Raw genomic sequence first — 11,003 nt, forward strand, 5'->3', positions numbered from 1 at the left:
CTTGAGTGGGGATACCCGGGCTAGCGCTGGTGGATCCTGCATGAGATAGGAGCTCTGGCTACTGTAACCTACATACATAGACTAGGTTAGACCACTGTCAGCTGTAACTTATGAGCCAGGACGCAAGGACAGGAGGACACCGGTCATTCGTTCCTTGGCTTGTTATCCTTATTTACGTCGGTCGCGGCCTGCAAGCTTGGGGGGGGGGGGGGGGGGGGGGGGGGCTCCACGGTCTCCAGTCTGCTGCAATCCCTCGTTCAGGCTTGTGCTTTCTGACCTAGACTAGTACTAATCGACAGCACTGTTGGAGTCTGTCAGACGCGACTTGCCGGAGCTGAGCTGAGCAAGAATTCCGCAGAATTGAGGCTAAGCTGCGATGGTTGGGTGGGAATCCAATCTCTGCAGGTGTTTCTGATTCTAATTCTGATTGTGATTCCGGCTCTGGGTCTGGTTCTGAATTGCATCACCTGCGGCGTGAGCAAGCTTTTCTTCTTCTTATCATTTGTCAAACAATCATCATGTTCCGCACAACCATCCCACCCACATCATCACCAACACTTTCTGCATCTACATAGCTGATTTCTTTGGTGTGGTTACTCAATGCCCTCCTGACGTGACGCATCGGAAGTTACTGTCGAATCGCCTCGGCCCCCCCAATCCATCGTACCATCCTTGAATCAGACCTCTTTTTGTTTGCTGCTCCGTTCATCGACACCTCAGCCAAGTCTAAGCCCAAGCCCAAGTCCAAGCCCGAATTCCCAGTCCTCCCACGGCTGCAGCCGCATCCGCATCTAACAAGATGGACCCCGGCGAGGACAATGGCGACCAAAACTCCTCACGCGCCCCCAGCCCAGGTGTCCACAGATCCGTGTCCCGCAACTACGACAGCGACGACGGCGGCGACGGACCCAGCCTGCTGGACAACAACGACAGCATGCGATCGTCATCAAAGCCCAAGAGCTCTCGCAGGTCTCAGGCCGCCGCCGCCGCTGCTGGTGCTGGCGGCGCATTCAACACTGTCGGCAAGATTAGGCATCTGAAGAAGGAAGATGGCGAGCCTCTTTGGCGCAAGGACATACAGTACGACTTTCTGAGGTCCGTCTTCGACAACCCAAAGAAGGTCTTCACCAACAGCTACGACTCTTACCTGGACGAGAAGCAGACCTTCGCTGACCTCTACATCGACACCATGGCCAGGAGCAGCAAGACCTCCAAAGTTCTCCGCGACAAATTGCTTAGTGATCGAGAAGCCGCCAAGAGCATGGCCATGGTCTGCTTGCTGGTCAATGTTGGTCGAATGAACACTACTCTCAACTGTGCGTGCACCCTCTCCCATCCCCAACCATCTCCCGTCATCTCCCTATTCGTCATTTGGCGTTTTTCTTCTACTTGTTCTTCTCCTTCTTCTCCCTCGCAAGCTAACCCAGTAGTCATCAGTCTTCCCTGAGATGCGAGCTCAGCTACGAACTTACCATGCTATCCCGTCGCTACAAGCCTATCAAGACGCCTCGGCTTACAAGCAGCTGCAGGATGCTCCGAGGCTGAAGTCCATACTGAAGGGCGCAGCCGAGGACAGAGAGGAACCGCACGATTTGAACGGCTTCAAGAAGCTTGACGTGCCGAGAACCAACCCAGTGAATCTCATATTTCTCATTTGTTCACAAGCTGCCCAGATCGCCGAACTACATTTCGCCAAGGGTGGTGAATTCCACGACCTCATCATGAGAACAGAGTTTACGAGCGCTTCGCGTGCCAATGCTTTCTTGTGGGTAATGTGGCAGTACCTCGAGTCTGACTTTACCGAAGAAGGCTGCGAGGAGAACCCATTTGGATCCGGTGTCGATTACGGCAACAACCTCGCCAACCAGGGGGTACCAAGATTGAAGCTCATGACTGCCGACGAGGAGGCCTCAGAGAACATTGATGCAGCAGCAGAGATCGACTTCGGGCGTGAGAAGCAAGCACACCGAGCGAAGATTATTGCTGCCGATCAAGCCTACCTACAGGAGCATCAGAGCAAGAACCGCCCTCCCAAGGGACGAGTGGTCAACGAGGATAGCCCTTCTGCCACCATCCTGCCGCGCATCCGACCCTCTAAGCACGATTCTGACATGGACAGTACCAGATCAACGCCGCCTCCGAGGGCCCTCAGCCGCTTGGCCGCTAACACCACAGGTGCTCGCCGTAGCAATGCTCTGAAGTACCAGATATTCGATGCTTCCTCACCAGCTGGGCCGGCTGGCGCGAGTTTCGATGGTGTCATGCCTAGGAAGCCTCGCCCGCCGACTGCTCACCAACTCGCCGTGGAGCGGAACCGGAACCAGCGTGTCGAGTACATCCTGAACCGGGACTTGCGAAAAGAGCATCACAAGGCCCGTAAGTTGCGTCGGCAAGAGGGCGTCATTATCCGTACCAAGCGCCGGCTGGACCATATGCCCAATCCCTTGGATGACAGTGACGAGGAGGGCTATCATCACAATGACAAGAAATCCCTCGAACTGTTCCGTGGTAAAGGCATAGGTGGACTTGTCCCACTTCAAGCGGAGGTCGATGACTTTGGTGAAGAATTAGCCACCTACTCCGCCTCCCTAAACCGAGCAGATAGACGATTGATACGATGGAGCAAGGGTCAGGTCTCAGGCGTCGTACGCCCGGTGAAGAACGCTCGTCTACTCGCCGCACAATACAGCCACTCGTCTGCACTGGCCAATGGCCGAGGCTCGAAGGCTGCTTCGGAGAGTTTCAGGAGCGACGCCGGCAATTCTGGCATGAATGGCAACGCTAATGGCGATGTCGATATGCAAGATGCTGATGATCTCGATGATGTGGACAAGGAGCTCCTTGGTCTTGCTGGGGATGACGAAGAGGGTGACGGTAAGGATGAGGACGACGAGCTCGACGATGTTGATAAGACACTCTTGGGCATAGATGACTCGGAGAGCGAGGAATAATAACCACGGCACAAAAATTTCATCTGTTTATGGAGGACCGGTTGTGGCATTATGGTAAGGATCAATTGACTACTATGGTGGACAAGGAGAAATTGCGAAGGCGTCTGGCGTTTGTGTAATAAATGGACAACCAAAATTGGGGATCCGCGAGCTAGATACTCATACTTGTTTGAATTCACAGACCACTGGTACGATGATTTTACCTACACAAGCTTGGTTGCACCATCGACACAAGAATTCACGAAGTCGCATGAATTCGAGCAATAACTGCTTTCATTGCGATAACCCGTCTTATATTATACTCTTGGCTTTTTGTCAAAATGACGCACTGAATCAAGTCACTTCCAAGGTGGTTATATATGATCATAATGGAAGCCAGCTAGAGTGTACTGCAACGTTTGAATAATATTCTTGGTTGCATCATATCATGACCTCATTGGCCAGCTGAGGACCTTGGCACCTGGAGCACCCCCTTCCGTCGGGACTAAAATTGCTGTGAAATATTTAACCGAAGTGCACCTGAAGGTAGCGCCTTAAACCACTCGGCCGTTTGTCTTCGCAGCATAATGCACGCACGCGTGTGACTCTTATGGTGGGGACGGGTAAATGCTGAAGGAAGGCTCAAACCTCCATGACCTTGTCTTGCTCTGTAGACTTATGGCCTTCCGGTCTCTCGGGACCAATGCACAAGGCATGCGCCATTTATCCTGCTCGGCTGTCGGTCTTCGGGTCGTAGCTCGCAAAGACGAGGATCTACGCGGGCTTCTGTCTCTCTACATTGTGCCCTTTTTTCTTTTCTTTTTAGGTACGACTTTACTGCATATCCCTGTGATTGGACACTATAGGCGTGGAAGTATTTCCGTAATCTATAAACGAAAACCCTACAATCTCTTCTAGAGTTGAATGTTCTTCAGCAAAACGTGGTCGTGACTAGGCAGAGTCCATATTGCTTTATCAATGCAAGTCACGGCAGTCTGAAACCACTACGCATGCAAAAACACTGGTCATGTTGTACTAAAAGGATGAGTTACAGCAAGAAGTCGCAAGAGGATTGCGACCCTCAGCTAATCCTCCTACCACATCTATTTCCACCAGCAATGTTGACCAGGTGTTTCCTTAGTCAGCCCAAGCAGCTGTCCTCAAGACCGTGATGGGCAAAGATGCCTGGGAGCCCCCCGAGCAGCAGCTACCACCTTGCCCTCATTCCCCCTCCGGCGTTGGAAATGTGAGAGGCTCGTCTGAAGCCCTGTCGGCGCGGGCCTCGTCTGGTCCAGCCGCCGTGCGTCTGCGGTGGAAGCCGAGGTACATGTACACGCACAGCACCAGGTACTCCGGCATCAGCGCCATGAGGGCGAACGCGGTGGCCGAGCCGAAGAGGGGGTTCCAGATCGTCGTGAGCGTGTCCGCGCTGCTTGCGGTGACGCTGTAGAGGATGCCGTAGACGGCGCGCAGGAGCAGCGGCGGCATGGAGAAGAATACCCAGTACGCATACTAAGAAGCAAGATCCGTTAGTGGCTGAGGCGAGCGGTGGCTTATATACAGGGGCTTGGGGTCGGTATGACGATGTATGCGTAAAGAACACGTGACGATATATAGGATAGGGTGAAATTTGTCAAGGGAGGGGAGAAGATGTGGATTGGGAGTGATGGGATCGCAACACCACGGAAGACTGGCTGGGATGACGTGTGATAAGAGTGATGCTTAGAGCAGGTGAAATCAACGACAAGTGGCACAAAGCTTGTTAACCACCTGAGGGAGGGGGGAGAACCACACTTCAAGAACTTACCACATGGTCGGTAGATGAAATCTCTCGCTTGTGCACCCTAAGGTATACGAGCAACCCAACGAGAACGATGATGATGCCAAAAAGGTTGAAATAGCCCGCAATACCACATGCTCGTGAAGCCGCAGCGTTGTCTGGATTTCCAAGGATACTGCCACCAGTAATCAAGAGTGCAATAGCAATGAGAATATCGATTCGAAGAATTTTCAGAATGGTATGCGCCCATTTCTTGAAAGGCAGACTGGAGTTAAAGCTGCTCTTTGCTTAGTATACTTATGTATAGTCATGGTCTATTTGAGCGGCTTACACCAGGCGCACTAGGAACAGTGTGGAGACTATCAACGGGATGAGACCAACGTTGAGCAGAACCACAGCGACGACACTGAGGTCATAGCTCCTAGGGTCAGAGCCAAGAACAATGACAATGATCCCGCCCACTAATCGGACTAATGACAGTCAGTCGAGTCCAGCTTGCGTATCAAATGAGAAAGTATTCCTACTCAAGGCGAAAGCAAATAGAGGATACCATGCCATTTTTGGGCCATGATTCCAGTTGCGAACGAGGATGTACAATGTGACAGGGACCGCCGGCGTATAGAAGACTGTCTGCGCTATCGCAGCGGATGTGTGAGATGACACCATGACTTTGGTAGTGTGTCCGACGATTCGATGAGTGATTTGGGATATTCAGACAAGAAACAAGGTCCTATGAACTCATCAGGGTTCAGCTTTGCTAGTATGCTATATATCTGCGTATCTCAACATTGTGTTCGAGAACAGAATGGGTACGCCACATTATATGCCCTGCCAACTAGGCAGTACCCGCGCAATACCACCAGAAGCAGCATAGTGGTTTGTCTGAGGTAGGCTGTGTCTCCATAACAAAATCCATTGGAAGATCATCGTAGAAATTGTAAGCCGATCGATGGGGCTATCTAGCCTTGATCTGGCTCAGGTTTTGGGCTGAACAATAGCAAGTACATAAGCCCGAATCTTACGATAGAAAAATTGGAGTTCATAGTTTGGTCCTGACTAATCTAGCATCCTCAGGGGTCCAAATAATTCGGACACCTCATCCGCGCAATAAGACCCGATGTAGCCTAGCTCCTCGTTATTAATGACGTGCGCATCATCCTTGTAATGATACAAAGCACACGGCCAGAGTGTCAAATTCATTTCGAACCTCGTAAAAGACGTCGTCTTTGCTTAATAAGATAACCTATGCTGTAAGAGCAGCGGGGATGGTAAGCTAGACGACAGGTTGCTAAGGTGGAAATCAATGCCATTATGGCTTAGTGTTGCAAGTATACAATTATCGCTTCTTTTCTCTACCTCTTCAAGTTCTCCTTCTTCTTAGCTGCTTCATAAGCTGCAACTTTCTTAGGGTTCTTTCTAAGCCGTTCAGAATTGCTTCCGAATTCCTTGGAGTCTTCATTTCAGCTGTATCTTTGACCACAGCATACTGATAGTAGCCGCACCTTGCGACTAGCATCGTCTTGCGGATGTCGAGGATACCATTCGCAAGTACTTCGTCTGCAATGTGGACTGCCGCGAATTTGCTGATAATGACATCGACAGTTCTGGTGGGAGAGTTGCCGAGTGGGCAGAGTGTAGTATGATATTTACACTCAGGATTTGACGACGCTTCGCTTGATCATAGGCGCGCCGGATAGTCTCGCCATGTACTTTTCAAGGCTGGCTCTCTCAAATTCATAAACTCCGTAGGGAACTTGCTCCGCATTGCTGTTCGTCTCCTCACGCAGATGCCATGTGACGAGATTCCATACGAAATGTCCATATTCCTCGGCATTGATGGCGGTGTCTTTCCGTTGCCCGTCTTGTGTCTGGTTGGAAGAAAAGACAATATGTAGATGGTCAAACGTCAAGTTTGTGAACTAGCTATAAGGTACAGATTGGGTTTGCCTTCTATCGAAACAGTTGAGATCCACCCGATAGCTCTTGGAACAACACAAGCCTGAGTTGAACTTAGCAGCTCGGTAGACAGATACGGATATTGGCAAGCTCACATGGATTGGGTCGTGCAAGAGTCTGTGATCATCGATATCAGGTTTGTAGAACATGGGCAACTTCCTTGGCCGGTTCACTAGAAGACTAGGAGAACTTGGCACCTTTGTTGTAATTTAGAGTATTTTAGATAGCACACAGTCCCGTCTATTTCAGCAGCCTTGGCGATCGCCTGCCCGAGACAGACCAGCCATCACGTATCGTTTCGGAGGCTTTGGGGAGCTCGGAGCATGTGGATCCTTGCGTCATGGCAATCTAGGTGTTTCAATGCCGTGACTCTTAACGGTTTAGCTGCAAACATACGACAAAGTTAAGATCCAGTGAAACCCTCACGAGCGTCCACCGTACCTTAGAGCTCTGATCTATAGATGTATAAGAAAGACCTTCTTCAGTCAAAAGACTTGATACGAGCACACCGGACGTCTTTGCGCCCGGCAGAAACAAGGGGAAGATATATTATGGCGTCGGATAGACACAGCGTTTTGATCTAAAGAGATCGTGTTCAACACCCTATAGGTGGATCAGTTATATTGGGCATTATGAGAATGATTAGCCGGCGGTGACATGCACCTTAAAGCTGTAGACATCAGTAGTAGAAGCGTTTTACAAGCTTGTATACTTACTTTTCATCTTATTTTTCATGCTAAAATGGGTTCTGTTCGGTTATACTTACTTAAGAGTTGGAATATATAATGTACTTACGGGGGTATTTGGGATAAGAAGATGTTTGTCCATCGTATGTAAAGGCTGTCAGGACAAATATCGGAATTTTAACCGTAAGCATCGAGCTGCCGATACCCACCTCTTCACTAACTATAAGAAAACCGGTAGTATAAGGACTGGCTATATCGCACCCAGAGGCTGCGACAATATCAGGACATCGAAATTGTGAGTTCATTACGCATCCAGGACAGGATTACAATTGTGCTAATAGCGACGCAGCGCCCGAAGTATATCCATTGCTCTAATGTATGTGTTCGCAGATATGCTAGTCTTATAGCTAGCAACGATCCAGGTATTTCTAGCTTTATCACATACTAGAAGTTACTAAACACCATGACAGTAGCGTTATAATGAACAACCCTATTATCGTGGCTCTTGCAAAGTCCTCAGAGCTTACGCCGAACACTACGCCGGACTTTGTCATAAATCTTGGCACTGGTTCGCCATCTAAACCCAACATGGTCGCCGGCAAACCGAGAGGGTTTTCGTGCACTAATTGGTTTTACGACTTTGCCATACGTATTAGTTATTCTTACGAGGCTGCAGGACTTGGAAAGACGTCGTAATGCTTGGTGGAGAATAAAAGTAAAAAATAAAAAAAGACCGTTAGATAGTGGATATAACCGGATTGACATCACCTTGGAAAGCGTAATCCCCTTCGATAACATTTCATCAATGCCTTTGCTATGATCAGTTGTACTACGAGACGCAGGTTTGCAAGATGCTATAGAAGAGCTTGCTGTCAGAAGCTAGACTAGTTAATCAAGCTCCGGACTGCGGGGAGAGTTGAGCAGTATAAATAACTGTTCGTCCCCGCTATGAAGCAACTACGGGCCAGCTTTTAGCTGATCATCAATATAAACATCACAATTATTACAAACACTCTGATTATATTATAATCCTTACGCTTGCCCATTGATTCTTTACGGCTCTATTCTATCGCGGTTCCATGGCCAAGGCCAAATGATATGCACGCGGAAGGCGGGAGATCTAGCATAACCTCACATTTAACGGCACCTTAACAGTTCCATTCTTCTGGTTAATAACAGGGAAATGCGCGTTAAATCGGCAGTTGATGTCCACAGAAGTACTCAATTAAAACTCCATTCTCAATGCAGACCAATGCTTTAACTTGTAATTAAAGGAAGGCCGGTCGTGTCCACGTATCCCCTTAAGTGGTGCTCCCTATACTATTTCACGATTAGTCTAGCACTTTGGTTTTGATGGCGATATTTGGTACGTGCGGTTTGAAAAGAATGGCTAAATCAGGGCTAGGTGGGCAGTTGGTCACGCCGACAAAGATTCTGCTGAGGGATCTCATGTCGCAATTCAGCTGCGTTGTACGAGATAGGTTGTCTTTGGGGCCATTTGTTTTTCTCTGTCGATCTACATGGGAGACTGGCTGACGAGCCGACTATATAAACGTGAGCTTGGAGATGCGTTGGCCCGCTCCATGTCATACTACTCCACAAGTGACATCCCATAAATCCTACAATTATTCTCGGTGTGAAAGAGGGACACTCGTGCTTAAGTTGGGCTGACCTCAAGCCATGTTTTCAAGTCAATTCTTTCAGAGACGGTTTGCAGTACCCTTTAACAGGTTTGATGTTCATGTTCGTACTGACATGGTCAAAGCACAGAGAATATCACATGTGGTTATAATGGTCGTTATCGATCTAAGCGTTATAGATTAGGAACAAAATTAAGTCAATGCGACATATAATGCAATTATAATTATAATCATCACAGCCTAAACTCGACTCCCAACATCCGTGACAAGTGCGCTTTCAATGGCCTGATGGCAGGCCAGCAGCGGGGGCACTCTCTAAGTTAAACTCTGCAAGACCAATTCCACCTCCGCATCAGCATCCTCAAGGATATGCTCCGGCCTGAACTCTGGCTGCCAACCAATTTCTTTACCGTGTTCCGCAGTGAATGTACATCTATATTACACATCGAGTCAGTAAAAGATGTATTGAAAATATTCCAAGTGGAATCGACACGTACCTTCCTCCAAGTAACAATGGGACCATGTCCTTCGGACATCCAAGACCTTCACCCATTCTTTCAAGAGTAGCATCATCAGCAATAGTTACAGAGTCGTCGGTCAAGACACCCCGCTTTTTCAGAGCCTGTGCCATCGCCGAATACAAATCTTCCCAGACAACGCTTCCGGTCGCGGCAAGGTAATACCCATTCTTCCCGTAATCCAGCTGGCCACCTTCGAGAATGACGCGGAGTATCTGCAAATATAGGGTGGTATTGTCGATAACGTGACTTACAGGCCAAGACTGTCAAGTATTTAGTCTCTGGCTTGGAAGGGGATAGATTATGGCAGATTCTTCCATACCGGACGTCCCGAATCGGTGCTGTATACCCTCTTAACACATAACGCTGCTTTCACAATGGCAGTTGTTTGGATTGAGATTTGGTTGCCAAAACCTTCTCCCTTGCCATCTGTTACTGAATTAGTCAGGATTCAGGAAGTATATACGTTCTGCTAGGTTAGTATTAGACTTACACACGATGGAAGGCGCAAAAATGTAGCTTCTAACGCCAAGTGACTCCGCTGTATCTATAACAGTGTTGTTTGTATCGGTACCCTGGAGCACGTTTTAGCATTCTAATATGAACCATGCAATACTGGTGTTGCTTACATTCTGCAACATGGTATAAGGTGCCTTTTGGTTTTTTTGAATCTGATATATGTCAAGCTCATTATCTCTAAGCGGCCGGTTGGTGAGAGTCCCCGCTTGGTTCGAGAACATCTTTGCTCCCGAAGTCTATTTGATGGTCAGGTCTCTTTACTTCATTCCGCATTGACTTGACTCACATGTATTATATGAACCTGTTTTCCTGTAGCCTTCTTGACCTCAGCTAGGGCATGTATGAAGTTTACCTGCTGGTGGGAATGCTGAAAATCAATGAGGTAGTATATAATTGAGATCTCATTGTTGACCACGACGTCTTGAACCTCCGTGGCATCGTTGGCGTTGAATTTCAGAGGCTCTGCACCGTAACGCTTTACACCCTCGGCTTGCTCATCCGATCGTACCAAGGCGAAAAGCTTTCCATATGGAGGCAAATTGGCACTGGATAAGCGTGCAAGTATTGTGCCGCCGAGGTAGCCTGAGGCACCAGTCAGCAAAATATTATGAGACATCTGGGGCACTGTTCGACTAAGAGAAATAGAACAATTCTTGCATTGTGATTCATGATTGAAATAATTATGGCATTTATATAGGTTGTACCATTGATTTTAACCATGTACATCACCGACTCACAAAACTAGTGCTTGTCCCGGTCAAGGTTTCTCCGTAGCTGACAATTCCCCCAGCTGCTCTCAATCGGAAGCTCCAAAGTTTAGATCCAACGTTGTTTGTTGTAGGATGTATTCAGCGGCGGATTTGTCGTGTTCGGCTTTGATGACCAACATCTCCAACAGCTCCAACAGCTCCAACAGCCCCAACAGCCCCAACAGTTCCAACAGCTCCAGAGGTCTTCACTTCTAGTCAATGTCA

General features: G+C 48.5%; 4 protein-coding genes across 4 annotated transcripts; 1 reads left to right on the forward strand and 3 right to left on the reverse strand.

Annotated features, from left to right (window-relative positions):
- Positions 1-934: 934 nt before the first annotated feature.
- On the forward strand, positions 935-2,951 carry BKA67DRAFT_522688 (uncharacterized protein; the record flags this gene model as incomplete). The annotated part of the gene is made up of 2 exons (XM_046098398.1): positions 935-1,316; positions 1,438-2,951. 2 exons carry the CDS (start codon positions 935-937, stop codon positions 2,949-2,951), a joined length of 1,896 nt encoding a protein of 631 aa, XP_045955379.1.
- Positions 2,952-3,745: 794 nt separating this feature from the next.
- On the reverse strand, positions 3,746-5,732 carry BKA67DRAFT_576099 (uncharacterized protein). The gene is made up of 4 exons (XM_046103548.1): positions 5,235-5,732; positions 5,042-5,180; positions 4,738-4,987; positions 3,746-4,442 (listed from the first exon to the last, which is right to left on the reverse strand). Exons 1-4 carry the CDS (start codon positions 5,374-5,376, stop codon positions 4,152-4,154), a joined length of 822 nt encoding a protein of 273 aa, XP_045955380.1. The 5' UTR covers positions 5,377-5,732; the 3' UTR covers positions 3,746-4,151.
- A 146-nt stretch (positions 5,733-5,878) lies between these two features.
- On the reverse strand, positions 5,879-7,401 carry BKA67DRAFT_648846 (uncharacterized protein; the record flags this gene model as incomplete). The annotated part of the gene is made up of 6 exons (XM_046105996.1): positions 5,879-6,314; positions 6,421-6,578; positions 6,762-6,863; positions 7,176-7,269; positions 7,330-7,336; positions 7,383-7,401. The coding sequence occupies 6 exons, from the start codon at positions 7,399-7,401 to the stop codon at positions 6,071-6,073; spliced, it is 624 nt and encodes a 207-aa protein (XP_045955381.1). The 3' UTR covers positions 5,879-6,070.
- Positions 7,402-9,143: 1,742 nt separating this feature from the next.
- Positions 9,144-10,745, reverse strand: BKA67DRAFT_375448 (uncharacterized protein). The gene is made up of 6 exons (XM_046096517.1): positions 10,316-10,745; positions 10,140-10,265; positions 10,004-10,085; positions 9,833-9,939; positions 9,490-9,773; positions 9,144-9,425 (listed from the first exon to the last, which is right to left on the reverse strand). The coding sequence occupies exons 1-6, from the start codon at positions 10,643-10,645 to the stop codon at positions 9,308-9,310; spliced, it is 1,047 nt and encodes a 348-aa protein (XP_045955382.1). The 5' UTR covers positions 10,646-10,745; the 3' UTR covers positions 9,144-9,307.
- Between the last annotated feature and the right edge of the window lie 258 nt (positions 10,746-11,003).

Source organism: Truncatella angustata (genome assembly GCF_020726525.1).
Source record: "Truncatella angustata strain MPI-SDFR-AT-0073 chromosome Unknown BKA67scaffold_7, whole genome shotgun sequence".
Lineage (NCBI taxonomy): Eukaryota > Fungi > Ascomycota > Sordariomycetes > Amphisphaeriales > Sporocadaceae > Truncatella > Truncatella angustata.

What these genes read in the sequence shown, in the direction of transcription:
- BKA67DRAFT_375448 (XM_046096517.1), bottom strand. Translation starts at nt 10,645, where the DNA reads ATGTCTCATAATATTTTGCTGACTGGTGCCTCAGGCTACCTCGGCGGC. An exon ending in AACAGGTTCATATAATACAT is followed by an intron (nt 10,266 to 10,315) that starts GTGAGTCAAGTC and finishes ACCATCAAATAG; the next exon opens with ACTTCGGGAGCAAAGATGTT. An exon ending in GCACCGATTCGGGACGTCCG is followed by an intron (nt 9,774 to 9,832) that starts GTATGGAAGAAT and finishes AATACTTGACAG; the next exon opens with TCTTGGCCTGTAAGTCACGT.
- BKA67DRAFT_576099 (XM_046103548.1), bottom strand. Translation starts at nt 5,376, where the DNA reads ATGGTGTCATCTCACACATCCGCTGCGATAGCGCAGACAGTCTTCTAT. An exon ending in CTGTTCCTAGTGCGCCTGGT is followed by an intron (nt 4,988 to 5,041) that starts GTAAGCCGCTCA and finishes AGCAAAGAGCAG; the next exon opens with CTTTAACTCCAGTCTGCCTT. An exon ending in TTTCATCTACCGACCATGTG is followed by an intron (nt 4,443 to 4,737) that starts GTAAGTTCTTGA and finishes CTTGCTTCTTAG; the next exon opens with TATGCGTACTGGGTATTCTT.